The 27695-nt window shown below is 40.3% G+C and overlaps 3 protein-coding genes across 3 annotated transcripts in view; all 3 read left to right on the top strand.

Moving 5' to 3' along the window:
• Window positions 1-942: 942 nt before the first annotated feature.
• On the top strand, window positions 943-5255 carry LOC144517005 (kazrin-A-like). Its single transcript, XM_078248775.1, has 7 exons — window positions 943-1166; window positions 1262-1380; window positions 1947-2178; window positions 2446-2547; window positions 2945-3111; window positions 3315-3411; window positions 3781-5255. Exons 1-7 carry the CDS (start codon window positions 1065-1067, stop codon window positions 3940-3942), a joined length of 981 nt encoding a protein of 326 aa, XP_078104901.1. The 5' UTR covers window positions 943-1064; the 3' UTR covers window positions 3943-5255.
• A 1254-nt stretch (window positions 5256-6509) lies between these two features.
• Window positions 6510-18491, top strand: tmem51b (transmembrane protein 51b). Its single transcript, XM_078248776.1, has 3 exons — window positions 6510-6834; window positions 15508-15937; window positions 16993-18491. Exons 2-3 carry the CDS (start codon window positions 15522-15524, stop codon window positions 17444-17446), a joined length of 870 nt encoding a protein of 289 aa, XP_078104902.1. The 5' UTR covers window positions 6510-6834; window positions 15508-15521; the 3' UTR covers window positions 17447-18491.
• A 1274-nt stretch (window positions 18492-19765) lies between these two features.
• Window positions 19766-27695, top strand: part of skib (v-ski avian sarcoma viral oncogene homolog b) — a 32891-nt gene continuing 24961 nt past the window's right edge. The window contains exon 1 of the mRNA XM_078248771.1: window positions 19766-21087. Within this exon, the coding sequence (XP_078104897.1) occupies window positions 20194-21087 (894 nt within the window). The 5' untranslated portion in view covers window positions 19766-20193. The remainder of the gene's footprint in view (window positions 21088-27695) is intronic.

Below are 27695 nucleotides of genomic sequence, written 5' to 3'. Positions count from 1 at the left end.
CTGTTCCATGAGTAATATTGTTCTTGTGTCCCAGTCTAACGTGTCTCTCCCTCGCCTCTGCCATTTCTAATGGCAACTCTCTCCTGCCAGTGAGTAACTCCTCATCTGTGATTACCAGCTGTCTGTTTCTGAACTCTGGGGATTATTCATATCACTCAGTTTGTGTCATTTTTTTTGGTGGAAACACTTTTGAAAAAGAGATGGTAGACTTTGCATGCGTTTTTGTCAGCATGTGGAGACGAAATAGGTAAACACGCAGAGTTCATCCTGAGTTCAGTATGAATCAGTGTTTTCCTGTTGTTGAGATGGGCGGTTAATGGGCAGGAGCATGATGTTTTATGAATAATCCCTGTGTCTCTAATACATTATCCTAATGGTCTTAAATACCCTCATAATCATCAGATAGTTATTGAAGTCTTTCAACAACTTTACTAAACATAATACTGTAGTTTTAGAACTCACCAGACTACACTCTCATAAAAGAAATAAGTGGGTTGTATTTCTGCTGTAGATGGACTCAACCATGACATTTTGTTTACTTTTTTTCTTTAATAAACCTGGTAATCTTTTTCCTTATACCGTACAGTTAAATCAACGACACAGGAAGTGTTGCTCCAGTAAATTATTCTGGTTCCATCTAGTGGCCAAAAGGGGCAATTAAAAGAAAAGCCAAAATTGGACAAAAAGGGTTGAAACTACTTTTCATTCAGCTGACCGATAACTTTGATTGATATAAATAAAGCCAGAAAGAATCTCTTCTGTTTTTGATAAACAAAAACAATTCTAATGTTTTAGTGTAGCATCAAATGTGTTGCTCTGTACAAACTGAGAACTGTGAAGGTGTATTCTTTAGTGAAACACCCTCTAATTTTGATGTTAACCTTTCTCCAGATGAGTCACTTTTTTGATTTCCATATCCCTCTCACCCTGAACCCCTCCTGTATGCCACACCATAACTTCTCCTGACCAATCCAGACTCTGACAGCCTCACACAGCAGAGCCTGTCTGATGGAGAGGAGCAGCTGGACCGCCTCCAGCAGGCAGAGCTCACTCGAAACACATGCATGTCGCTGTGGAGGGCAGGTGCAGTCCAGGCCTGGCTGGAGGTTGTCATGGGAATGCCCATGTACATCCGAGCCTGCTCTGAAAACGTCAAAAGTGGCAAGGTACACCTTTGGTATACAAGTGGCTGTTTGTTTGCTTTGTGCTTAAGAGTGGGGTATGATGCTATTCTTGTTTAAACTGGATTTCTGTTCTTTAGGTGCTGCTAGGCCTCACAGATGAGGATTTGGAGTTGGGTCTGGGTATTAGTAACCCCATTCATCGCAGGAAACTGAGACTGGCCATTGAGGATTACAGGAGAGCTGAAGGAGACCAAGGGTGAGTAGCAGCTAACAAAACTGTTAGTTGTTTGATTAAAAGTTTAATATTTCTTATCAGCAGCGGAAGAGTACATTTAATTAAGTACTGTAATTAAGTACAAATCTGAGGTACTTGTACTTCCATTTCATGCTACTTTATATTTCTACTCCGCTACAATCCAGAGGGTACTTTTTGTTCCTCTACATTTATTTGAACGCTTTAGTTACAGGTTGCTTTGCAGATCAAGATTTAAATCATCAATCCATCCACCATCCAACAGTAGCAACAACAATAGTTAAGATAATCTCCACCTGGACCAGCTGCAACAGTAAAATGCTACCTGCACCAGTATTAATAATCCAACAATATAATATATAATAGTATAACACTCATAGGGGATATTTTCATGCAATTTGAGCATTTTGACACTAAGTACATTTTGCTTATAATACTAGTAATATTTGTAATACAGGACTTTAAGTTGTAAAGGGGTATTTTCACAGTGTGGTATTGCTACTTTTACTTAAGTAAAGGATCTGAAAACTTCTAACTCCGCTGATCGGTGATGTTTAATCATCTTCTAGACTATCAAAAGCATCTGAGATGGACCATCACTGGGTTGCAACATCGTGGCTGAGTGACGTGGGGTTGCCTCAATACTCGCAGACCTTCCAGACTCATCTAGTGGACGGACGAGTGCTGAACTCTCTGAGCCGCAGAGACCTGGAGAGATTCCTCAACGTCGGCGACCAGTTCCACCAGACCAGTCTGCTACTGGCAATTCAGCTGTTGCAGATACTCAATTTTGATAAAGAGGTCAGATTATAGATCGAGATTTACATGACAGTAGATGAAAGATACTAAAATAGTTGTTCCTCAATCACTGCATTAGGTTTTACTTGACTACTCTCACAAAACAGCATGTCATTCCCAATATTATCCACCATAGCTGGAGGCACACAGGAGCCCTTGGTGGTGCATTATCGCAGCAGGCCCTTGTCCTTCCCTGATCTCTCTCGGTATGTTCATCGGCCCCCACCACATAAGTGCTTGCGCAGTTATCTGTGTGTTGTGTTTTCGCAGGCCTTGCAGACACAGCAGGCAAAATGTGAGCACCAAGACCGGGACCCCATTGTTTGGACATGTCACAGAGTAATGAAGTGGATCAGAGACATAGACCTCAAGGTGGGTGGGAGGTCAGTGACGGTGTTACACTTCGCTCAGGAGATTTCAAGGACACATTGCAACCAGATACCACTAGTTTCTAGGACTCCCTCAAAAATAATGATAGCTTTTTTGTTGTGGTGCCTCGCCACTGCTTAAAGAATACAGAAGAAAAGCACTTAAGAAGATACCATACAAGTGTTTTTCTGGATCCACAACGAGTCTCTTATTTTGACTTGCTTATTTTTGGCCAACATGTAGCAAACATGTTTCAAAACTAAAACACTTAAGATGTTTCACCATGACTGTGGTTTGCATTTAATTGCTATTAAATGTAACTTTTGTACAAATGTACAATGTGACTTTTGGCAGGACTGTAGATAAAGTCTGAAGTCTACCTCTGTGTCGTGATTTTCAGGAGTTTGCAGACAATCTTCAGGGTAAAGGGATTCATGGAGCTGTGATGGCTCTGGACCCGTCCTTTGACACAGACACCATGGCCAAAGCCCTGGGGATCCCCAGCAACAAACACATGCTGCATCGGCACCTGTACGAAGAGATGAAATCACTTGCCATCCATCACAGGTGGGTTAAAAACCCTTTAACTCTTGGTGCATACTTTCTCTAAAGTGATTTTGTTCTATGATATTAAAAATATATCCTCTTCAGTTATTTTTTGTCTTTACTATATGACCATGTTCTTGTGAAAATAAATGTGATTATCTAAGGATTAAACTTTAACATCATGCACATAAATGAATATATCTTGCAATGTCGTGTATTCACAGCAGTTCAGAGCAGGGCAGTGAGGTTGTCGGTTCCTCTTCGCCTGTGGCTGTTAACCGCTTTGCTGAGGAGAGGGTGTCGATGAGAAGATCGGGAAAGGTATCATTTCATTTACCCTCAATTCATATTACAAAACTATTTGAAGCCCTAATACAATTACACATCTCTCATTTTTGTGTTGTATTTATTTGTGTAAAGAACTGTTGAGGTGGGACATGATGACAGAGAGTGATCATTCAAAATTATCAAATAGTGAGAGAAAGTTTAATTGTTGGAAGGTTTAGAAAGGTGGCATTGTTCAGAAGCTGTATTTGTTCAACTACAGTGGTGAGTAGTCCTGCAATTTGTATCACTTCAATGTCAGCTGATATTTGACCGAAGTAGTCATTAAAAAAAGTGTCAATGTCTTATTTTGAAAAAGAAACTCCACATTCTTTTTTATGCCTTTTTTTTTTTTTTTTTTTCCAGAGTCCACTGAGGTTACGTGCAAACAGCCACTCTGTAGAGCGAGGTCTAGGCTTCCACGGCACCTGCGGCTCTCCGCCCAGAGAGGCCCGAGTTCATGCCGTGCCCCGGGCCAAAGGCAGCCCAATGCACACCTACAAGAGTGTTGAAATCACCAACGTCTGAAACAGCCTCAGCCATCCAGATCACACTGTTGTTTCTATTGTTTACATTGTTATTGTATAGTTGTTTACTACTGAGAGTGACCTGCACTCAGCATCGCTGGACTTTTAAGTGGAAGTCCTAAAGGGGTGTACCACTTGATTTAATAATTCAAATATATCATTATTTTGGCCAATATAAGAATAACACATACTCTGAACAGAAACAAAGAGGGAGCATGTTTTGTTTTGTTTAGTTTTTTCAACTAAATGTCCAAATGAGTTTTATATTATGAGTTTATTGAAGGCTTAAGAATAACCTACAAAAATAACTGAACACAGTGTTGTTCTCTTTTGATGCCTTATATAAAATAGGTCTCACAGCACTGATGTTTACTGCTCTTCTCTTTCAACTATGGCTAACATGTCAGTAAATGAATAATTGTGCTTAAGATGTAGGAAAAAAAGTCATTACAGTATAACTTGCTTTCACTATAGTGATACATATCCGCTGTTAATCTTCTGAGGAGACCTGAACTGTGTCAGGTCAACAGCTCTACATATTTGACTGAGATGTTGTTTGTTGTCACAGTTTTTAATCATTGCTGTAATGATAGTAAACCTTAGTTTAAAACATTAAAAGATCTTACATTTGAAGGAGCTAAAATTGGCAAAAAAGTGCAGCTTGTATGACAATCTTTAACATGAATTATATCTTTTGAAAAAAAAAATCCATCTTCTCATTAGTGTTACATAATGTATTATTTTAATTAAAGAACTGAAGATGTTTTTCCTTTTGAATGTGAAGGTTGATACATTTTGTTTTAACAAAGCTCTTCCCATTTACAATATGTAGATTAAACATACAGTTTAATGTTCGGTTTTGAAAGTGATGTGTACAAAAATGCAAGCAAATGATCTCCACGTTTATACTGTACTGTATAAGCACTGAAGAAAATGCGATGCTGTTAATTATATTATGCACTTAATTGAGAGAATGTAATGGTATATTTTGTACAGTTTAATCATGTTTTATCAGACACAGTTGTATAAAGTTTGTTCCTGAGCATGAAAACACATATTTGTATGTGAAATATCACAGGGACACAATGTGTGCAACCGAATGCCTGAGGTCAATCCAAATAGTAGAAAGCAGGTTTGTCTGCTTGCCACTTTCTGGGTGTCTCCTTCAGTCACCAAAAGCGGGAACATTAGACCAGTTCAAACCTGTATGGAAACAGAAGGGGAGTTTGCTTTTTAATATGACTTCACCCAGCTGTCAGAGCTTCTAATGTACATCAACAATAAATGTGAAATTATTGTCAACTCATATACAGCATAGGCCTGTTATTTATTTCAGGATTAAATCTTTGTTAAAACAAACAAGGAAGTTATTATCCTGTGACGACTGGAAGATAGCCTATGTATTTTTAGTGCAGAGTGGTGTGCAGATTTGATATTTCAAAAAATATGATCAGAATTTGACCAAGTGTCACATTAGCTTGTTGATTATTATGTTATAGTAAGTTTCTGAATTGAATAATGCATCAACATGCATTTTGTCCCCCTATGATTGTTCAACCTTTAGATGAGTGATGACACACATTGACACCTTAGAGCTACCCACTACAACCATGTTGAGGATAACTTTAAACAAGTAAAAAATTGCAAATAAACTATTGTTATATTGTATTACTCAGGATAAACAGACCATAATTAAATGTTAAACAACCACAGTCTCATCTTCTGGCCTCTGAGCAGAGTAGTTTATTAACTATAAAGGAAGTGTGTGAGTGTGTGCCCGTCAGTCGGCTGTCAGTCAAGTGAAGAGTGAAAGAGACATTAGCACATACTTAAAGGGGCGCTATGCAGTTTTGTAAATTTCTTCACTGTTTTCTCGCTTTTTGCTCGCAGGTTTCTCTATGGAGCTCCTTATAGCTAGCCGGTTCTTGTATTTGTGCAGTGCCTAAAGCAATTTGTTACATCGCAAGACCTGATATTCCTGATGCGGAGGCCGGCGACTCGCCGGTCCAAAGTTGCAAGTGTGGTTTTTTCGCTCACAGGCGCTAGGGGGAAGCGAGACGACCACCATTCAACCCGAAAAGTCATATAACCATTCCAATGACTCTGAAGCTGTTCAGTTAAGATAAATTAAGCTAATAAAAAACCTGCATAGTTCCCCTTTAAATGTCTGCAATGTTACCAGATTTCTCTGTCAATGTATTAGTAAAATGTTTTCCTCTGAAGTACAATTCAATTAAATTCAATTACATTTTATTTATAGTATCAAATCATAACAAGAGTTATCTCGAGACACCTTACAGAGAGAGTAGGTCTAGACCACACTCTTAAGTTTACAAAGCCCCAACAATTCCAATAATTGACAAGACCACAGTAAGTCAGTAGTATCAGTTGGGTTGCATATCAAGTGCATTGGGGTCTTCTTTAAGTTATTTGGGGGTCTATGGTTCTGTAGAAAGCTGCAAGCGGCAATACCAGAGGCCAAGCAATCGGTCCAAACAGGCACGTTTCAAACGGGCAATGACTAGTATTATTCAAGTTTTCTGTTTCCGGGTGTGTCCTTGTCCCACTTTGTGCCCAGAGGACGTTTACGGTAGCGGCGCTAGGACCAAGCGGGAAACAGGTCACCGACACATTTTACATGGGAGAGGTTTCACTTCGGCTGGAATTTGAACAAAGTTCCTCTTAAAATCATTGTTACCTGTAGCGGTAAACTTTGTATAAAAAAAAGGAAACGCTTTGTGAGCTAAAACACAAATCTCCGTTGACCGGGGCGTCAGTTGTTGCGTCTATGTCTTCTTCCGTTTTTTCCCCTGTGATCTTCCTGAAAACACCTGCGTGATTCAGGTAACTCACCGGTGAAGAGGGAAGTTCTTGGCCACTGAGCGGCGAAAAGGTAAGGCCTCTTCTAGATCACCTTCACCACGTTAGACCATAACCAAGACCACTATCACATTAACCAGAGCTTGTAGATGGGCTGGGAGTTTGTCTCTATGAGGTGTTGACTCAGAGCTGTGTCCGGATAAGTTGAGTTTTAGTGTAGCTGCTATGATGGGGCGGGTCCTCCCTCTTAGGTCCGTTCTTACAAACAATAAAGGCGCTGGCTTAAGGACAGACACACTCCAGTAATATTTTACTGGATCGTATCCATGTTACCCATGGCCTGTGCTTATAAGAGGAAAGACTGCTTTTTTAATGCTGGAAATGTCCTAATGTTGAGCAGGACACACCCATGCGCACTGTGCAGCCTGTAACAGCTCAAGGTGTGTGTGTTATTACAAAGAAGAAAGGAAGCCATTAGACAGGACACAGAAGGTCAGCATGCAGACTGACAGAATCCCAGACCACGGCACAGTGATACCATACTGTCACTAGGGCTGCAACTAACGATTATTTTCATAGTTGATTAATCTGTCGATTTTTCTCTTGATTAATCGATTAGTTGTTTGGTCTCTAAAATGTCAGAAAATGGTGAAAAATGTGGATCAGTTTCCCAAAAGCCCAAGATGACGTCCTTAAATGTCTTGTTTTGTCCACAACTCAAAGATATTCAGTTTACTGTCACAGAGGAGAGAAGAAACTATTCACAACAGTTTAAATATTCACATTTAAGAAGCTGGAATCAAATGTTTTTTACTTTTGTCTTAAGAAATTACTCAAACCGACTAATCGATTATCAAAGTAGTTAGTAAAGTAAAGTAGTAGTAGTTGGCGATTAATTTGACAGTTGACAACTAATCGATTAATCGATTAATCTTTGCAGCTCTAACTGTCACCATATGTTGGCCTCGATAATGACGATGGTAATACCCAGTGCATGTGGTTCTACAGTACATGTATGTGTACATGTGTGTGTTGATGCAGCTGAGGAAAACAGGCCCCTAAATGGCAGTCATTTTGCAATACACAGAAATCATAAATATGATCTTTTATTCAGTGACATGTGCACCAAATCAACTACATCTACTGGGAATCAACAGGTGCAGACTACTGATCCAATAGCAGTGCTCCCCTTTTCCACACATTTAAAATCTGTATCATTGGAATCATTTAATATATGACTGAAATCAACATCCCAACAATATTGCTAATAATGTTTTCCCAATACTAATACAGTCAGGTCCATAAATATTGGGACATCGACACAATTCTAATCTTTTTGGCTCTATACACCACCACAATGGAGTTGAAATGAAACGAACAAGATGTGCTTTAACTGCAGACTTTCAGTTTTAATTTGAGGGTATTTACATCCAAATCAGGTGAACGGTGTAGGAATTACAACAGTTTGTATATGTGCCTCCCACTTTTTAAGGGACCAAAAGTAATGGGACAATTGGCTGCTCAGCTGTTCCATGGCCAGGTGTGTGTTATTCCCTCATTATCCCATTTACAAGGAGCAGATAAAAGGTCCAGAGTTCATTTCAAGTGTGCTATTTACATTTGGAATCTGTTGCTGTCAACTCTCAATATGAGATCCAAAGAGCTGTCACTATCAGTAAAGCAAGCCATCATTAGGCTGAAAAAATCTAAACAAACCCATCAGAGAGATAGCAAAAACATTAGGTGTGGCCAAATCAACTGTTTGGAACTTTCTTAAAAAGAAAGAACGCACCGGTGAGCTCAGCAACACCAAAAGACCCGGAAGACCACGGAAAACAACTGTGGTGGATGACCGAAGAATACTTTCTCTGGTGAAGAAAACACCCTTCACAACAGTTGGCCAGATCAAGAACACTCTCCAGGAGGTAGGTGTATGTGTGTCAAAGTCAACAATCAAGAGAAGACTTCACCAGAGTGAATACAGAGGGTTCAATACAAGATGTAAACCATTGGTGAGCCTCAAAAACAGGAAGGCCGGATTAGAGTTTGCCAAACAACATCTAAAAAAGCCTTCACATTTCTGGAACAACATCCTATGGACAGATGAGACAAAGATCAACTTGTACCAGAGTGATGGGAAGAGAAGAGTATGGAGAAGGAAAGGAACTGCTCATGATCCAAAGCATACCACCTCATCAGTGAAGTATGGTGGTGGTAGTGTCATGGCGTGGGTATGTATGGCTGCCAATGGAACTGGTTCTCTTGTATTTATTGATGATGTGACTGCTGACAAAAGCAGCAGGATGAATTCTGAAGTGTTTCGGGCAATATTATCTGCTCATATTCAGCGAAATGCTTCAGAACTCATTGGACGGCGCTTCACAGTGCAGATGGACAATGACCCGAAGCATACGGCGAAAGCAACCAAAGAGTTTTTTAAGGGAAAGAAGTGGAATGTTATGCAATGGCCAAGTCAATCACCTGACCTGAATCCGATTGAGCATGCATTTCACTTGCTGAAGACAAAACTGAAGGGAAAATGCCCCAAGAACAAGCAGGAACTGAAGACAGTTGCAGTAGAGGCCTGGCAGAGCATCACCAGGGATGAAACCCAGCGTCTGGTGATGTCTATGCGTTCCAGACTTCAGGCTGTAATTGAATGCAAAGGATTTGCAACCAAGTATTAAAAAGTGAAAGTTTGATTTATGATTGTTAATCTGTCCCATTACTTTTGGTCCCTTAGAAAGTGGGAGGCACATATACAAACTGTTGTAATTCCTACACCGTTCACCTGATTTGGATGTAAATACCCTCAAATTAAAGCTGAAAGTCTGCAGTTAAAGCACATCTTGTTCGTTTCATTTCAACTCCATTGTGGTGGTGTATAGAGCCAAAAAGATTAGAATGGTGTCGATGTCCCAATATTTATGGACCTGACTGTATATTGTAATCTGGCGCACATGCAAAATAACCTATAAAATCAATTTCAATTTGATGTTCAATGCAATGATACACTATGTATCCTTATTTTTTTTGATTGGACAGCATTCTCCAGTCACTCTTCGCTGGTCATAATTGAGCTTTTTCTTTCTTGGAAAAAAAATCTTCTTTAATCAACACCAACCACCACCAAGACTTCACTTTCTAAAGGGTTCACTTCAGACTTTATCGTTACACTCAAAACTGTCCCCCTTAAAACAACGGAAGGAAGGAACTAAAATTACTCTGAGGCAGATTGTTATATTTAATATGTAACATCATTTTGTAAAACAATACTATGGTATGATATATATATATATATATGCGTTTTTTTGTTGCATTTGTTTTCGGGGGTTTGTGTGCTTTTCTTTTTGCATCGTTTCATATTTGCAGCACGTTTATGTATTTGGTTGTGTTGTGTGTATTTGTAGCGCGTTTGCTGAATGCTGCACGTGTTGTCAAATTAATGAAGTTGTTTTCTTAATTTGCTTGTGTTTTGTCTATTTGTGTGTGTTTTCTTAAGTTTCAGGGCGTTTGCCCCTGTCGGCCACTGTATAAATACTATACTAGATACACAAATCTACCGTTATCTAGGAATATTAACAACAATAACAAAGGCAATAATAATGTGCCCGATGCAGCAAAAAATATGTAATGTCCATGGGAGGAATGCATGTATTGCCCACTGTATTACTGAGTTAGCGTTACCGGGAGGTCATTTAGTTGTGATGAATGTTTTGCTCAGACAGAAAATCATTCATTTACAATAAGAGAATATGTTACAGATGCATTGTTTCATTCAAGAGTGGCATACGGTAACTTAGCCTACTTTGGATGTATCGTGAGCTAAACCGGGTATCACTGTCACTGAGTCACGAGTCAAAGCGTTAGCAACAGTTTGTTATAGCAACCAACGTAATATTAATAATAATGATAACTTTCATTTATATAGCACCTTTCATGAAGCCCAATGACGCTTAACACAAGTACAGGGGGACAAAAAGAAAATAGTAGGCCAACGGACTGAAAAGAAATTAAAACTGGGCACTAAATGGAAGGGGGACTTAATTTAATAAACTACTGATGTACAACCACATCTCGCGTTGTAAAGTTATTTTATGAATGGAATAGATATATCACATACCTGAGGACCAATTCAGGGTCTATTTTGAAAAATGTACAATCCCGTAATTGTTTCCATCTTTTAAAGGCCCGACCGAGATTAACTTGGGTTTCCGCGCGTCGTCTGTTACTTTCCCTTTTAAGCTTTTAGTTGTTCTTTGTTTCATTTCCTTCTTTTCTGTGAAGGCCCTGCCCCAGTATCAGCCATAACTAAAATTAAAACACAATTAGGCCTATATAAAGAAATCTTCTTCTATCTTTTACCTGACTGGATACTCAAATACAGGCTTTTCCGGTTTTATACCAAAATCTGTGACCCATCAGAATGTGTAACTGGTGAGATTGTCTGCCTGCCATTAATCATTTTGTGACTTTGCAGGAAAAATCGGACCCAGGCAAAGGCATTATTAAAAACTATATAAAAAATAGTGTTCTTTTCACTGTTAGTCTCGTTTGCTATTACAGGTCATTTATGATCATAAGATGGAACATTAAACAGTTTCAGAAACATTTAAAAGTTCCTCGTAGCTTTTAAGGTGCACACAGCATCAACTTTAGTGCCAACGTAGCATTTTCTAAACACTGCAGCACAACATTGTTGCTGACCAGGGGCCTGTTGCACAAAAGTAGAATGAAGAAATCCAGGATAACTGAAAAAGCGCAGCTTGACTTAGTGTGGTCCGCTCATCGCGGCTTAATCGGTTGCACGTTTGCCGAGCCAGGATGAGAAGGTGAAGCTATGTCAAGCCAGGTATAGATAGCTGTGATAAGTGCACGTTCACGGCTTTCTTAAATAGACCACGGTATCGATCACAGATTTACTGATGCAGAAATGGAGAAGATGCTGAGCAGCAGCTTTTAATGGAAAATTACGAGGAGGAGAAACACATAATATGCAAAAAGGGAAATACGGCTGTTGTTATCAGACAGAGAGAAAAAGCCCAGCAGACAATAGCGGACCAACTGAATGCGTAAGGATTTAAAAAGATCTTAGAACTTAGGGCCTACTAATCACACAAGTTGTACACTGTGTTTTAATTGCTTTTAATATGCTTGTTTTATGTGTTGGTTTTATTGCTGTATCTGTTTTTATGTGCTAAATGTGCTGGTTTTACTGTAAAGTGTCTTTGAGTAGCCTGTAAAGCACTATATAAATAAAATGTTTTATTATTTAGCCTACTTTGCCTTAAAAGTGAGTAGAGGGAATTGATGTTCCTCGGGAAAATTTACCCTAAGGACTAGGCTTAACTTCAAACCCGTATTCATAATGCGAGAATATGTTTTACAACCATATGCACAAATCTCTATAAGCTATGTCTAATTCTAAATATTTTTCTACAATAAATGTTCATACAGAAAAAACATGACTGGACAAAAACTAGAAAAAGATGTGACTTCAATACACACTGTAAGCATATCTGTAAAACAATATAGCCTATTATTCATGTTTTTTTCTCACTCCCAAGCTAAAGATGCATGACAGCACCAAAATTAAAAAATTAAGAAGCTTTGTGGCATTCCAACACATTCTCACTCCCATCTCGTAAAATACGGACGTTTGGTCAGGTGCCATTGTCGTCGTTATTGACGCTAAAAGTCTCCTTTAGAGTCTGCTGCACGGTATGGGAGGATCCCCCTGCCTCCCCCCGCCTCTCCACGTTGCACGGGGCAAATTCACGGGGAGAGCAGCGGAGGAAAAGCCCATTTCCTCCGCATTGTCCCACTTCATCTCCAGTGCCAGTGCAACCATTTCTTACCATCTAAACAACTGTAATAGTAGAATTTAAATCAAATTAAATCAACTTGTGACAGCAATAGTGACAAGTAATGCATGTCAATAAAAATAAAGCAGAACACATTCAGAAGACAACGGAATAACTGAACGTTTATTTCGGATCAGAGCGACAGCTGATTTAACACATAAGACTCCAGGATTAATCTTAGCCTGGCTGTTAGCCTGCTCTGGAGCAGGCTAGCTGCAAAGAATAAATCTCCATGGTTACTTGGTTACTTAATCCCTTATCCTGGTTTTGTGCAACAGGCCCCAGGTGTTGTCCAGATGCAGTGTTTTTACGGCCACAGTCTACTGTTTTTTTTATTTTTATTTTTTTATGAATACATCCTATAGGATGTCGTTATTTGAACACGTTTCCCAACACTTGACCATGGCTTTAGTCATCTGTGCTGTGTTCAACTCACATTAATAGAGGCAGTAGAGGCAATCTGCAATGCTTTAATGTGATTCCTAATCTGGTGGGTCAAGACCCCCCAAAAATCCTATTTCAGCTACACAAAAAATACTAGCTAGTTTACTCTTTAGCCTTCTAAAAAGTATTCTCAAATTAAACAATTTGAGAAAGGAAAAATAACTCTGAAGTAATGCAGCTTGTAGACATATGCAACCTGTATCGAGGGGTTCCAAGTAGATAATGCTGTGTTTTAAAGGGTGACGAGGAGAAATATTTTTAAAGTTTTTTTTTTCCAAAAATGTCTGGAAAAAAGGGACTCGCCCTAGTTGGATGTACCCTATGAAATGCGTGTATACACACAGAGGAGTCTGGATCAACAGAAGTACATTGTCAGCATAATTGCCCCATGCGCCTGATGCCCCTCACCTTCCGCCCTCTGTGAAACTCTGCTTCAGGAAACCACAACAAACTTCGAGCTAGCAAGCCACACTCTGAAAATGGGACGTTTTGAAGAAAATGTGGATCATGCAATAAGGCAGGCCTGCTTGGTTCTTTCTGAGAATAATTGTAAAGATTTACGTTTACGCCATTTACTATCTAACTGGGATGTTTTGGGACCGATTGCTGTAAACAAAGTAGCCACGGCAATAAACTGGTAAGAGCAAATTTTGTTTAACCGTGTATCTCAAATAGCTCACGTTACTGGATTGTGTGAATAGTTAACTTCATTTAATATTGTATTAAAACAAGTCTACCCAAGACCATTTTGCAGAGCAACCGTCTCTTCATCCGGAGTTTAGTTTCAGCCCAAGACGATTGTGATAGGTTTAAAGAAATCCAAACAACCCAGAGCGTTTTTCTCTTCTGTCCCAGAACGTACAGTATGTGTTGAGGAGCCAGACCTTACTCCACAGCGCTGTGGAGATAGGAGTCGCAATGCGAGACTACACACAGAGAGACACGATAACATGAACACTTAAAGTATAAGTACAGTTTAAATACACCACCTCTCTGACACAGTCTCAACCAAAAAACAACACATTTACAAGCTTAAAAAAATAGCTGTTTTGCAGGCTTTTTATATTGAATTACAAATTGTACAAGCGTTCATGCTATTTTGGCCACGTTCTAAACTGTTCCAGTGTGTTTTTTTATTATTATTATGATTATACCATCATCTTTACCATGGCCATTTCTTTTGTCGCTACATTCTTTGAGTGTGAGTCATTCCCCATCAATGAAACTCGCTCTCCTGTCATGTTAAGACGTGTGAAGCTACCACTGCACATGTTTAATTATAACCTGTTTTCTTGTTAACCTGCTCTCTCATTCTGTTGAGCAGTCTTAGCGCTTTTATGCAAACCGTAAATTAAGTAATTTATTAACAGTTGCAGCCAGATTTATTACAGCGACAATCAAAAGCATAATGCAGAAATTCTGTCAGGACAGGTTTTAATTGTTAATTAAATTGAAACACTTTTTAGTTTGACGATGAGGCTCTCCTAATGTGATGCACTGGAACAAATGTTAGCAGACTTGATCTGATACACACTGTCCCAGAGATAACAAACTCCCCCGACAGAGCCTGAGATGTAAAACATTTGAATGTGAACACACATTGAAAAACACATTCAAAATTCACACGCCGCAAACTAAATGCTGTGATACAGAAGAAGGCTGGGTAGGTGTCGGTGATGTTAAATTGCTAAAGCATGCAGTGGTGTGGCAGGAAGGGCGTCACATGTTGTGCAGATTGAAAAGCTCTTGTAGACAAACTTTGTGGGCACGGCTTGACATGTATCTAGATAAAATGATTATCAAATGTTTATATGGACCCCCTAGTGTTAAAGATAGGTCTTAGTGGTCAAATGGGATTGATGGCATATGAACCATGTCACTAAAGCTGAAGCAATTGTTGATTTATCGATAAGTCAAATGCAAAAGAATTAATCAGCAACTATTGATAATTGATTAATTTAAGTTTCAGTCATATTTCAAGCAAAGAAAGCAAACATTTGCTTGTTTCTCATGTGAGCATTTGTTTCCTTCTCTTTGTTATATATCATTGCAATTTGGGTTTTGGACTGTTAAATTGGACAAAACAAGGCATTTTGAAGATGTTACCTTGGGTTCTAGGAAACAGTAATTGCCATTTTCTATGCAAACTTTGCAATTTATAGACAAAACTAATCGATTAAATAAGAAATTAGTCTGCAGATTAATCAATAATAACAATGTGACTGTAAATCTGCAAAGTGTAAAAAAGCCTTGAGTTTGCATAATAAGCAGTAAAGTTAGGCGGGTGAACAGCATGGCTACAATACAATGGCTACAATACATCATTGTCCAAACACATTACTTTAATCATTTTACATTATTACAGTATGACCGCTTTATGGTTTATATCTCCTTATGTCAAGTCTCTTCTCACTGTACTGGTGGTCCTTGTGTTGCAGTTTGTCCTGCAGGGATGTGTTCCAGTCGGGGTATATGCGGCGACAACAATCGTCCTAACAGATCCTCTGGCTCGGAAGGCTCCGGTTCAGGCGCTCACTATGCCCTTTGCGCCCTGGGAGTAGGACTCATCGCCCTGGGTATCGTCATGATTGTGTGGACTGTTATACCGATGAGTGGAGAGGCCCCAACCGGGTCCCCCACCCCGTCAGGCAACTCCACCACAAGGCCTAACGGCGAAGATCATGGGGAGGGCAAAGACACCAAGTCTTCAACAGTGGCTATGGTGCTGGTTGGAGTTGGGGCAGCCATGCTGTTTTTATCGATTTTCCTTGGTGTGAGGGGCAAGAGGAGACGACGCAATGCAAGTAGCACACCAGCGGCGACAGGAGTCCCCCTTGTGACCCCTGTGGCACGGCAGCAGGAGTTAGCGTAAGTATACGGTGATTTTTCTTAGATGTCAACTTTTAGTATTACTCAAATTGAAAATATTTGGAAACATATGGCGAAACAAAGTTATTGCTTTCCAGGTCTTGAAATATTTCAACCTAGAATATTTAAAGCCACTTTGTTTAGGATTTAAACGCCCTTACTTGGGCATTCCCCCCAAAACCGACCCAGGAACAAATGAATGTGCTAAAAGCAACACATAGACTGCACCAAATTGTCATTGGGATTGTTTCATGTTTGTAGAAACAAAAACTTCTGCCATCAGAATCATTTGAAAGATGCTTGAACTTGTGTATCGGCCGATACGAGTACCGATCCGATACCAGTGTGTCATATATTTTATTATGTTTTAAGAACTGTATACTACTATCCCTGTATGGATGTGATATGATTTCTATCTTTGTTGTCGGTCTGGCTCAGGTTAAACTCTTTGTGAAACATGAATGCCACAGAACTTTCTTTTATTATGCAGTTTGACAGTCAGTTATAACAGAAAAAGAACATAAATAAACTACTTTAACGTATTTGTTCTTTAGGGCTTTATTGCGTGGTATCGGATCGGTGTATAAACTCCAGTACTTCCCGATACCAGCGTTTTAGGTAGTATCGGAGCCGATACCGATACTGGTATCGGTATCGGAACATCTCTAGCTCTCACAGCCTTGTTTTGGCCACAGCAGGCAGCTGTACACCAACTGCTCAGCACCAGACAACAGGCAGACAGTTTGCTGCTATCTAGTAAAAATAGTAAAGCATTTAGCAGCTAAAGAGCCATATAAATGATTTGCCTCAGGAGTTGGTGGAGACTAAAACCAGAGTAAAAGAGAGTGAATATTGGACATACATTTGACAGGTGGACCCAAACCCGTCTCCAAAAGAATGATAATGTTGCTCTGTATCTGCTGGATAAAAAAAATGTATTACTTTTTTTTGCAACAACAAAAAAATAGCTATTGCAGGTTGAAAGTTTGATTATTTTCTCACGTGTTTTATACTGCACTTTCTCACTGAGGCTCACCTCTTGCATTCTTTTGCAGAGCTGCAGCGCGAATGGCACACAACGTGCCGAGCTACGACGAGGTTGTTGGCAGTAACGACTATCCCGTCCGCCAGAGCAACCTTCGCCATAGCACCTCCCAGCTGCCGTCCTACGAGGACATCATAGCTGCTGTGGAAAACAATGGAACAGAGCCCAATGACAACCCCACCGAGGACATCCCTCTTAATGATGCCACACCAGCTCCGGCTGAACCTGCCGCTGAGCTCCAGGCTAACCCTCCTGGCCTTACATCGAACAACAGCCTGCCCACTCGTAGCAGCAGCCGGGCCAGCCGTTTACTACGGCCCCTCCGGGTGAGGAGGATCAAGTCAGACAAACTGCACCTGAAGGACTTCCGCATCCAAATCCGCAGCCCCACACACAATCCAGTGACCATTGAACCCATCACTCCACCACCGCAGTATGACAATAAGATGCCTGAATTAGGGTAGTGTCTCTCACTAATTGCCTGCTCCCAATGAATAAAAATATCTCTGTGTTAAATGGACTAATGATAACATTTCTGAGAACCCATTTTCAAGGTTGGTATTTAGTAGGTTAAATGTGGCTGCGAGCAGCGTGATGGAAGCCTGAAATGAGAACATTGTCTTTATCACAGAAGCTTGTGATCGGCATATTTATTCTGTTATTAAGCATAACTAAGTCTGTGTGAAAGGATCGGATGTCAAAGTTGAGATTTTGTTTTAGACATGCCATAACTTATGTCAAACATGGGACAGCCTTTTAGTTTTAAAGTGTGTAGCAAAGTGTGTGTTGAAATAGACAAAACCCTAAACTCTTATATATGTTTTTCACCTTACCAGGAATTAATGTTACTGTATGTTGATTCTAATTATTTGTGGAAAATTGTAAACCAGATTGTTGAGATTCAAAAGGGCAAAAGGGAAACTAATTACCTGAGAGATTTTTACCTGAGAGATTTTAAAGTGATTAGATGTGCAATCTTTATTTGATTTGTAACTAAAGGAAATACACTAAGGCCAAGAATATATGATGTGTTAGCTGTTTTTTGTAAGTTATTTTTAAATCTAGTGTCTTAAACAAACTGGTTTTTGAAAATGAAAATGCCATCTGTATGACGTCTAGTGTGAACTGCAAAATACTGGAAACGATTATTATAAAAACCGGAGGAAAACTATTGGCTATTCTGGTATAGGATGTTAACAATTAAACATGCATTGCTTCATATGACTTTTATAAGTATTTAGATGTGTAAACTATGCTGTATGATGTTTGTAGTGGTGAATAAATGTTTTTCTATTTCATTTAGGATTGTGTCAAGTGACTGTATTGTACCACACATTGTACCACTTAGATGCCAGAACAGATTAAGTACATCTACTCAAACACACAAACAAGTTATTTTTCCTTTTTTCTGATTATCTTTCTTGCTGTAAGTTTTAAAGATGTATTTATTTTGAAAGAGAGAAATCTTATCCTTGTACTTTCAGTTAATAAAATCTAACTGTAGATGTATGTTTTGTTCTTTTCTATATTGTGACTACTTGACAAACTCCCTGTTTTACTTTCTGCTTTCCCATTAATTTCCATGTGTCAACGTTCATTGGTTAATTGTTAGCGCCCTCGAGTGGTTGAAAAGGGCACACAAGAAGAATTGCTTATGTATGAGTGAGGGGAAATGTTATCAATGCCAAGTAAATCGGTGGGTATTTTGATGAATTTCAGATAACGTCTCACTATCAGTTATATAGGATTTATGATGGTGTAATATTGGTATGGAATTTATATTTGAGTTTTTGAGAGTGATATTTTACCGATAGTTGCATTGAAATCTAAACTCCATAAGTAGGTCAAAAATGGTTCACATCGAAATCAACAGTTTTGTTAATAATTAAATGCTATCTCCATAATGTATCCCGAAGTTATAGTATAATTGCAATAATGCTTATTTGTGATTTTAAACACGTTTGAAAGAATGAGACACAATTACGAACAAGATAACTGCATGCATTTGTGTGCCTTTTTTTCTTTACTGCCATTTATATTCTCAGGTGTAAAAAAATGTATTAAATGCAGAAAAAACCCCCATGTGTGATATTCTATTACACAATATATCATCAGATTAATGGTTATGCATTCATGTGCAAGAAGCATTTTACTGTAATTGTAATTGATTTATATGTAACTATAATTTAATCTATAGCATTGCATCATATTTCATGAACTGATCATTTGTTTTGTATTTTAAGTCTTAATTTGTAAAGTAACAGACGTGTCAAATGTATAAATGTAGTGAAGTAAAAAGTACAACATTTTCCTCTGAAATGTAGTGAAATTGATGTATAAAGTAGCATAAAATGGAAATACTCAAGTAAAGTAGCCACAAATATGACTGTATGTACAGTACTTGACTATGAATGCACTTAATCACCTTCCACCACCACGTTTCGGTTTCAGGTTGACTTTCTTAAGCAAAATATACAGTGCATTTAGATCATCTCATTTTAAATGTTGCAAAAAGTTTCTAAAGAAAGACAAAAATGCTGATCTGCAAGGCTTTAACATCTGAAATACTGAAGGTTATTTTTGTATTTCCAACATCAACTATATTTCCCTAAGCTCCACCCCTCCCCTCGGTTCAGAGTTTTTTTTCTTTTTTTAATGTGCAGCTGCCATGTAGCAGAGGGAGGCACAGCTGGCTGAAGGAAGAGCCAGCCCGGGGAGTCAGTCACATTCCTGGCTGGGATTCAATGACTGAACCAGACACAAACAAACAGAGAGGGCGAGAGAGAGAGAGAGAGAGAGAGAGAGAGAGAGAGAGAGAGAGAGAGAGAGAGAGAGACTCACACATTGAGTGAGTGGGGAGACAGACTGAGAGTACGCCAGACTGAGCAGACGAGGCATATTTCGAGCGCACATTAGGAGTGCGTAAAACCGCAGGAGCGCATAGAAACACGGTAGGCTACCCGGTGATTATACGTTGGATAATACGAGTTTTAAGTCTAGGAGTTGTCGACTGTAATTGCGTCTGCTTACAGAAACAGCCCTTGCGAATTCAGCAGCGTCAGTTTTGTGAATGGACGCGCTGGGAAGCTTCTCCGGTGACATGGAAATGCGCGTTATTGAGCGTGTAGCCGGATGCTGAGGACGCCGATTCGATAAGTCAATTTCAGCTTTCATTTTGAGTTTTGAACTCTCTTTTCCAACCGGCGACAACATGGAGGGCACGAGCTTTCAACCCCATCCCGGACTTCAACAAACTCTGAAGCAGTTTCATTTGAGTTCCATGCGCTCTCTCGGCGGACCGGCGGCGTTCTCCGCTCGGTGGCACCAGGACTCATTCTTCGGTAAAGATGGAAAATCTGTTGAGTTGATGCTCACCCTGCCGGCTCAGACACCTCCAGTGATGTCCGGTCCACTTTTCATCCCATCCGACCGCTCCACGGAGAGGTGCGAGACGGTCCTGGAGCGGGAGCCCATCTCCTGCTTCGTGGTCGGTGGCGAGAAGCGGTTGTGCCTGCCGCAGATCCTCAACAGCGTCCTGAGAGATTTCTCCCTCCAGCAAATCAACTCGGTGTGCGATGACCTGCACATCTATTGCTCCAGGTGCACGGCAGACCAGCTGGAGATCCTTAAAGTGGTGGGTATCCTGCCCTTCTCGGCTCCGTCCTGCGGGCTGATCACTCAGACGGATGCTGAGCGCCTCTGCAACGCTCTCATTTACGGCGGTACTTACCCTCCTCACTGCAACAAGGAGTTAGGCTCCCTGGAGTTGGAGCGAACCGAGAAGAGCTTCAAAGTCTATCATGAATGTTTCGGTCGGTGTAAAGGCGTGTTTGTCCCGGAACTGTACACCGGCCCGAGTGCCGCCTGCATCCAGTGCATGGATTGCAGACTCATGTTCCCTCCTCACAAGTTTGTGGTCCACAGTCACAAGAAACTCGAGAACCGGACGGTCCACTGGGGATTCGATTCCGCCAACTGGCGGGCTTATGTGCTCTTAGACCCGGACTACACCGGAAAAGAGGAGAAGAGTCCCCTGGAGCAGCTGCTTAACGAGTTAAAAGGAAAATATGATCTGACGGGCAAGCGGTCCAGTAAATCGTGCAGAGTAAGTCAGATCTGCTTCACCTTGTTATAAACCATCACTTATTGTCTTTGAAGTGTTTTGTTTGTATATGTGGATATTTCAACAGCCTCAGGCCTACTACGGCATCTGCATTCATTAACATTAATTTTGAGGAGGCTTCCTTCTCATCAGGCATGTCACTGTCTTCTTTGATTGCTTGTTTGTATCTTTTCCAAGTGTTGCCAGTCTTATTAGGCACCCCAGAGTTATAATGCAAATCGCATGTCACATCACATCTTTGTGTGTGTGTGTGTGTGTGTGTGTGTGTGTGTGTGTGTGTGTGTGTGTGTGTGTGTGTGTGTGTCATATGAAGCCTCACTTACCTGATATATGTCTGAAAGCGGTGACAGTGAAGCCTCTAACCATCAGCCATCATGACGCCTCTCAGCATCTCTACCATCCTCCAAAAGTCACCGGTCCACCCCCCACCCTCAGGGTTACCCAAGGGCATCTGCATTATGATAAATGGAGTCCCGATGATATATTTTATTAGTGTGAGAGGGGAGAGGGGGGCTGGGAAGCCCATTATGGTGCCACGAGGTGGGGAAGGGGATAAGAGTTTAATGAGGTTGGGATATGGAAATGTGTGTGTGTGTGTGTGTGTGTGTGTGTGTGTGTGTGTGTGTGTGTGTGTGTGTGTGTGTGTGAGAGAGAGAGAGAGAGAGAGAGAGAGAGAGAGAGAGAGAAGAGGTAGGGCTGGTCAGGATAGGATAAGATATGAATGTGTGTGTGTTTATTTGTGTCACAGTCCAGACTCCTTGCTTGGGTCAGATATGTTTAGTGTGGACAAAGGGCCAGGAGACGAGGTGGCTGTTACTTCGTCATAGAGCAGCTGTTGTGTGGGACTCTCCTAATGAGTGGACATCTCTGTATGCATCACCATGGTGCTGCTCCAGTCTGAGCAGGAGCCAGGGCATGTTTCACAGGGGAAACTTATGCAGTACTCTCTTTGAAAAATGCACAGGGAAATGTTGTTGGCTTATAGAGAAGTGTACTAGTCCTGAATGCAGCACACAGGCTTCTACAGCTGATTTATTTTTCCCCACAAATTGGACCCAGACATCTTTGTACAGTCAAGAATTATCTGTCTCTGCAAAAAAAAAGTCTTGCACCTGTGGCTAATTTCTTCCTAACTGCAGTCAGCAGGTATTGATTTATCACCTGTGAGTTATACATTTTCTCAAAATAAGGGGGGCCTGTGCTGAAGGTCTTGCAGTGTGTGTGATATACTCAGAGGCTGAGCATCATGGAGGGAGCATGGCAGAGGGGGCAGTGTGTGTTTGCTGTGGTTCACTGTCAGTTGTGTCCCAGTTAGCAGACAGGCCTGGTCCTCGGGGAGCTGCACACCAGTGCTCCCCCATACATCAGCCTGACAGGCCAAGCTGCTGAAAGGCCGGACGGGGATTCACAGGCCGTGCTTGGCTCGCTTTACCTATGAAACAAAAACTCAATGTTATCGGCCTGCCTCAGCCTCCCTCTGATGTTAGAGTGTTTTATTAATAAGAGAGAGCCTCAAAGGTTACCTCCGCTGCCTGTGTCATCTGTCTAGACTCCCACCAGCTCATCTGCTGTATGGTTGAAGGTGCAGATACATCACTGCTGGAGGAAACTGCTGAGAAGATTGATGCTGATGTAGCATGTTTTTTGTGTGGAATAGTTTTGAAGTACAGTTTGCTGGAGAGATTTAAGCGTGATTTAGAATTATTGTTTTATTATTGATAGGCTGTGAATGTAGAAAGTGAAACATAACCAACCTCCTCACAAAAGTAGAAGCCGGATCAGAGGAGGGAATGAGACCAGTGAACCATTGTGTCTGTTTTGAATCAAATCTAGGCATTTGGTCATTCAGCCCTTTGCTTAATGTGCAGATGAGGCCAGATTGCTGAGAGGAGGCTGCAGACTCTCATTCAGAAGATGCAGAGTGTGTGAGCCAGGCCTTGACATGTGTTTTCAAAGGGTCGTAACCCCTGACCTTTCCCCAAAGACACTGACCCAGTCTTCCCCCATTCTTTTCGCACCATCCAATCACGTGCCCTTGTGTCCAGTCCACTTGCCAGATGGCTGTCTGATAAGGATGGAGGGATATGCAGTGGACGAATAACAAACTCTCAACTGCAGCTTGATTCCAATAAAACATCCAGCCATTTTGTGATGCTTAGTTCAGATCCTGGATGATTATTTTGCTCACACATTACCATTTTTTGTTGTAGATTTCATGGAAACTGAGACCAATTCAAATTAGTTATTCCATTGTGTTGAACCTTGCATGTAATAATTCAAATGTTAACTTTTCTGATTAGCATGGAAATCTTTAAGAAAGAGGATTGGAATTGCAAAAGTTTTTTTTTCTTCAAAGTCAAATACTCCTGAGCATTAACTGGAAAAGCAATCCCTAAAAAGTGAGGGCAATGTGATCTGACTGAGTGGAGAGTACTGTGTAGACCCTCCATAATGGAATGGATATTAAAGCCATTCAACTGAGGCCAATTTATGCCATTTCTCATCCCATTGTTCTCCTTACTCGATAAAATTAGCCTCAAACCTGGAGCATCCCAAACAAGTCTGTCGAAGGGTAAATGGTTGTGTGTTTTAAGTTATTAGCTGTTAATAAAAGTGAATGGAAATACTTCTTTCTGTATCAGGTAAGTGTGTTGTGTATCTCCACTTGTATGTGTGTGTCTTTATGTATAGCATGTATATGAGTTGTGTTTGCATGTAAACAGGCGAGTGTAATGACTGGATCAGCTGTGCAGGCCAGATTAAAATGAGCTCTCTGCCGGCTCATTTCCATTCCCATCTGTCTGCTGACCTCTGGGAAGCCTTGGAAGCTGACAGCGTGCATCTATTTGGTCCATGATGGGCCTGTCTGCCCAGCGTTGACCCAGTCAGCTAAGACCCAACCTGCCCACATCACACCGATACACATGGAGTCATTTGCATTCGGTTCAGATTTAGCACATCTCTAAATCTCACTCCTGGTGAAGCAAAGCAAGTTTGTTGTGTTTAATTAGCCTTCTCTCAGAAATCATTCTTTTGAGAGCAGTCACCTGACCCTAAACCCCCCCCCCCCACCTGCTCTATGGACGGAGCATTTTGGTCAAAGCACGGACCCCATGTCAAGGCAAAGGGGTGTCAGGATCTCCCTGGGGTTGTGGCCTCCATTCTGGCAGCACTGACCCCATGTTAAAAGGGTGTCAGCTGGGGTTCTGTTATGGGCGATGTGTGCTAAAGACCTGCCGCCTCCTTTGTTTGAGGGCCAGGCTTTCAGAGGCTGTGAAGTGTAGCCATTTCTTTTTGTTAGTGCCTTTTTTCTTTGGGTGCTGTGTGGATTGGTCTGTAACCTCCAGCCTTTCCCAGGATGGGAAATCCATGCTTGTGAGTTTGCCCTGTCACTGGTTTCCGGGTTATGTGATCAAAGACAGATTGGAGCCTGTAGTGGTGTCTGCATGTCTGATAGAGATAGGTCTTGGCCATAGTTCAAATATATTTTGTATTGATTATCTTTCAACAGAATCATTTTTGAAATTATATGTTCTTATAATGATGTACTCCCACAAATATCTGTTGTTTCTTTTTTAAATAAAAAGTAAAAAATTTTAATAAAAATCTAACCAAATTAGTTAATGAATTGTTTTTTTTTTGTTTTGTTTTTACAAAATGATGAGTTTGTGATAATGTGATGTTATACTGATTTTAACCTATTACCTTTTTTGTTTAGATATGTTAAAGCACAACTGGACAATTCAAATATATCACAATACCTTTAACCAAATTCCTCCATAAACTTATTGTAATATGTTTGCAGTGGTGGAAGAAGTATTCCCATCCTTTACTTAAAGTGGCTATTTGTAACTTTCAGTTTGTGTTGATTCTAGCGGCTGTTTTGGACAAAAGCGGTAGTGTTTTTACCACACCTGTCATAAAGATCTTTTCTTTATGGTGCTTTATTGCCCACTGTAGATTACTGAGTTAGCGTTACCGTGAGGTCATATAGTTGTATATTATGTTTTGCTCAGACAGAAAATCATTTATTTACAATAAGAGAATACATTACAGATGCATCATTGCATTTCAAGTGTTGCATACGGTAACTTAGCCTACTTTGGATGTATCAAGAGCTAAACCGGGTATCACTGTCACTGAGTCACGAGCCAAAGCATTAAGAGATTGTTGTAGCAACCAACATAGTAATAACCTATATAGCGCATTTCATGAAAACCATGGACGCTTTACACAGGTGCAGGGGGACAAGGGAAAAGAAAATAGTAGGCCGCGCTAAATGAAAATGGGATGTAATTTAATCTAGGCTACTGATGTAGAACCACATTGTGCATTGTACATTTATTTTATTAATGAAATAGATATATTACATACCTGAGGGCCAATTCAGGGATGTTTTTGAATCATTTACAAACCCGTAATTGTCTTCATCTGTTGAAAGCCCGACCGAGATTGACTCGGTTTCACCCGTTGTCTTTCACTTTCCCTCTCAGCTTTTAGTTGTTCTTCGTATAATTTCCTTCAATTATACGACTTTCCTTCGTTTGCTGTTATAGGTCATTTATGATCATCAGATTACACAGTTTCAGAAACATGTAAAAGTTACATATAATCACTTTAAGTAAAAGTAGCCAAACCACCATGTGAAAATATTCGGTAACAAGTAAAGTCCTATATTCAAAACCTTAGTTCAGTAAAAGTATTACAAATATAAAGCAAAGCAAAGGTCCTTGTTAAACTCGCACAATGCATCATACTATTCAACTGATAATATGTTTTTGTATGTAAAATATTGCAGTGGAGTAGTTCCCTTTGAAATGTAGTGGAATTTATTGGAAATACTAAAGTTAAGTACAATTACCTCAAAATTTTACTCAGTTACAGTACTAAATATACTTACAGTAGTTACATTTCCCATGTTTGGGATGAGTGTTGTTGCTTAAAGAAGATATTTACACACCACATACATAACTAATAACTGGTCATTAGTTATGTATACAAGGTTGGCAGGTCGTGGTATTCATAGTTTATTTCAATCAGCTCTTTTTCTGAAAATAATGATAATAGAGGGTTTTCACGACGTGTCATCAGACCCGAAGTCGCCATGTTGGAGGTACTCCGCATCACAACAAAGCACAGGTACTGAAGTAGATCCCGAACGGTGTCAAGGAAAATGGTTAATTATTGCTGTGTTTTAGGTTGTACCAATAGGTCAGACCGAGAAAAACATTTGGAATATTATCGACTTCCAAAAGTTATTAAAAACCAGGGAGAGGAATGCCAGAAGTTATCAGAGGAAAGGAGGCGCTTGTGGTTGGAAGCTCAACCAAGATCTACGAGGGAAAACTCTGTCTTGTTCGGTCTTTGAAATGAAAAAAAAACTATTGAGAGTCACTTGGCTACACCTTGAGTATCACAATGATATCATACAGTTAAGGTTAGGTTGATTAAAGACGTTATTGCGTTACTTACTTTGGCCTTCACAACACATTGGTCGTTAATGACTTGGTACTGCGTCTCCCTCACCCATCCACACACCATCTGGTTATAAGCCTCCAAACTTTTGTAGGATTTAAGGTCTTCCGCTGTGTATGGGCTCGGTGAGAAAACCAGGTAGTTGACTATTTCGGGATATGCAACTGAAGGAAGAATCACCGGGTCGCCATGGATCCAAGAAGAGGGAGCCAACTCGTAGGGATCTGCACCGCCAGTAAACTGTAATTTCTCAAAATATCGCGCCTTTTTGTGGTCTAAGTCCTTCCATTCCTTTGCATCTTGGACACGTTTTGATGAGCTTTTCTGTTGTTTAGACATAAAGTATTAAAGTATCCAAAGTGCACAATACTCCATTACTCCATTCAGTTGTTTACACCGAGTGCCTCCAATATGGCCGCGCATCTAGGTTACCACCCAGAACGTGACGTCGGTGAAAACCCTCTATACTAAAAAAGTTTATTTAAATAGCAGAAAAAAAAATAACACCAATATACATTTATATGCCCACGCGGGCACACACAGACACACACACATATATGTACATACACATGTATGCATGTTATCAAGTTAAAATTAGATTATAAGAAAGCTTTTCCATAAGAAAAGACCCTAACTTTATTGTATATTATTATTATTGTATATTATTGTATTATCTAATAGCTATATTAGACAATATCTTGTCTGATTTGTTTTTTGCAATATCAGTATTAAACCTATATACTGTCTATTTCTGATCATTTCATGTGTTTGCTCCATTCCTCTCAAAACCTAGATGACACAGCATAGTGCTAATGTGTGAAAAACTTCTTGTATAACTCGTGGAATAAGGGAGGAGAATGATTAGTGTTGTTCAGTGATGATGAGATGAGGGAGGAGATGAGCACTGGCTCTGACTGCAGTCAACAAGTCAGTCAGTCCATCGGTCCGTTAGTGGCAGAACAGATGCCTGTATTGGGTTAGTGTTATTCCACAATCATCATCAATTCCTCCTCAATCACCTCCTGATTTCCAGCTCTGTGATTAAGAGTCAGGCCCATCTGGTGCAGAGACAGGAAATCCTGGAGTCTGCATCTGCTGCTGGCTGAGCTACTAAG

Source organism: Sander vitreus, chromosome 4, assembly GCF_031162955.1.
Source record: "Sander vitreus isolate 19-12246 chromosome 4, sanVit1, whole genome shotgun sequence".
Lineage (NCBI taxonomy): Eukaryota > Metazoa > Chordata > Actinopteri > Perciformes > Percidae > Sander > Sander vitreus.
Note: the sequence above shows the minus strand (reverse complement) of the source record. Positions and strands in the feature narration are given on the sequence as shown.

What these genes read in the sequence shown, in the direction of transcription:
- tmem51b (XM_078248776.1), top strand. Translation starts at nt 15,522, where the DNA reads ATGTGTTCCAGTCGGGGTATATGCGGCGACAACAATCGTCCTAACAGA. An exon ending in GCACGGCAGCAGGAGTTAGC is followed by an intron (nt 15,938 to 16,992) that starts GTAAGTATACGG and finishes ATTCTTTTGCAG; the next exon opens with AGCTGCAGCGCGAATGGCAC.
- LOC144517005 (XM_078248775.1), top strand. Translation starts at nt 1,065, where the DNA reads ATGTCGCTGTGGAGGGCAGGTGCAGTCCAGGCCTGGCTGGAGGTTGTC. An exon ending in AAAACGTCAAAAGTGGCAAG is followed by an intron (nt 1,167 to 1,261) that starts GTACACCTTTGG and finishes TCTGTTCTTTAG; the next exon opens with GTGCTGCTAGGCCTCACAGA. An exon ending in CGATGAGAAGATCGGGAAAG is followed by an intron (nt 3,412 to 3,780) that starts GTATCATTTCAT and finishes TTTTTTTTCCAG; the next exon opens with AGTCCACTGAGGTTACGTGC.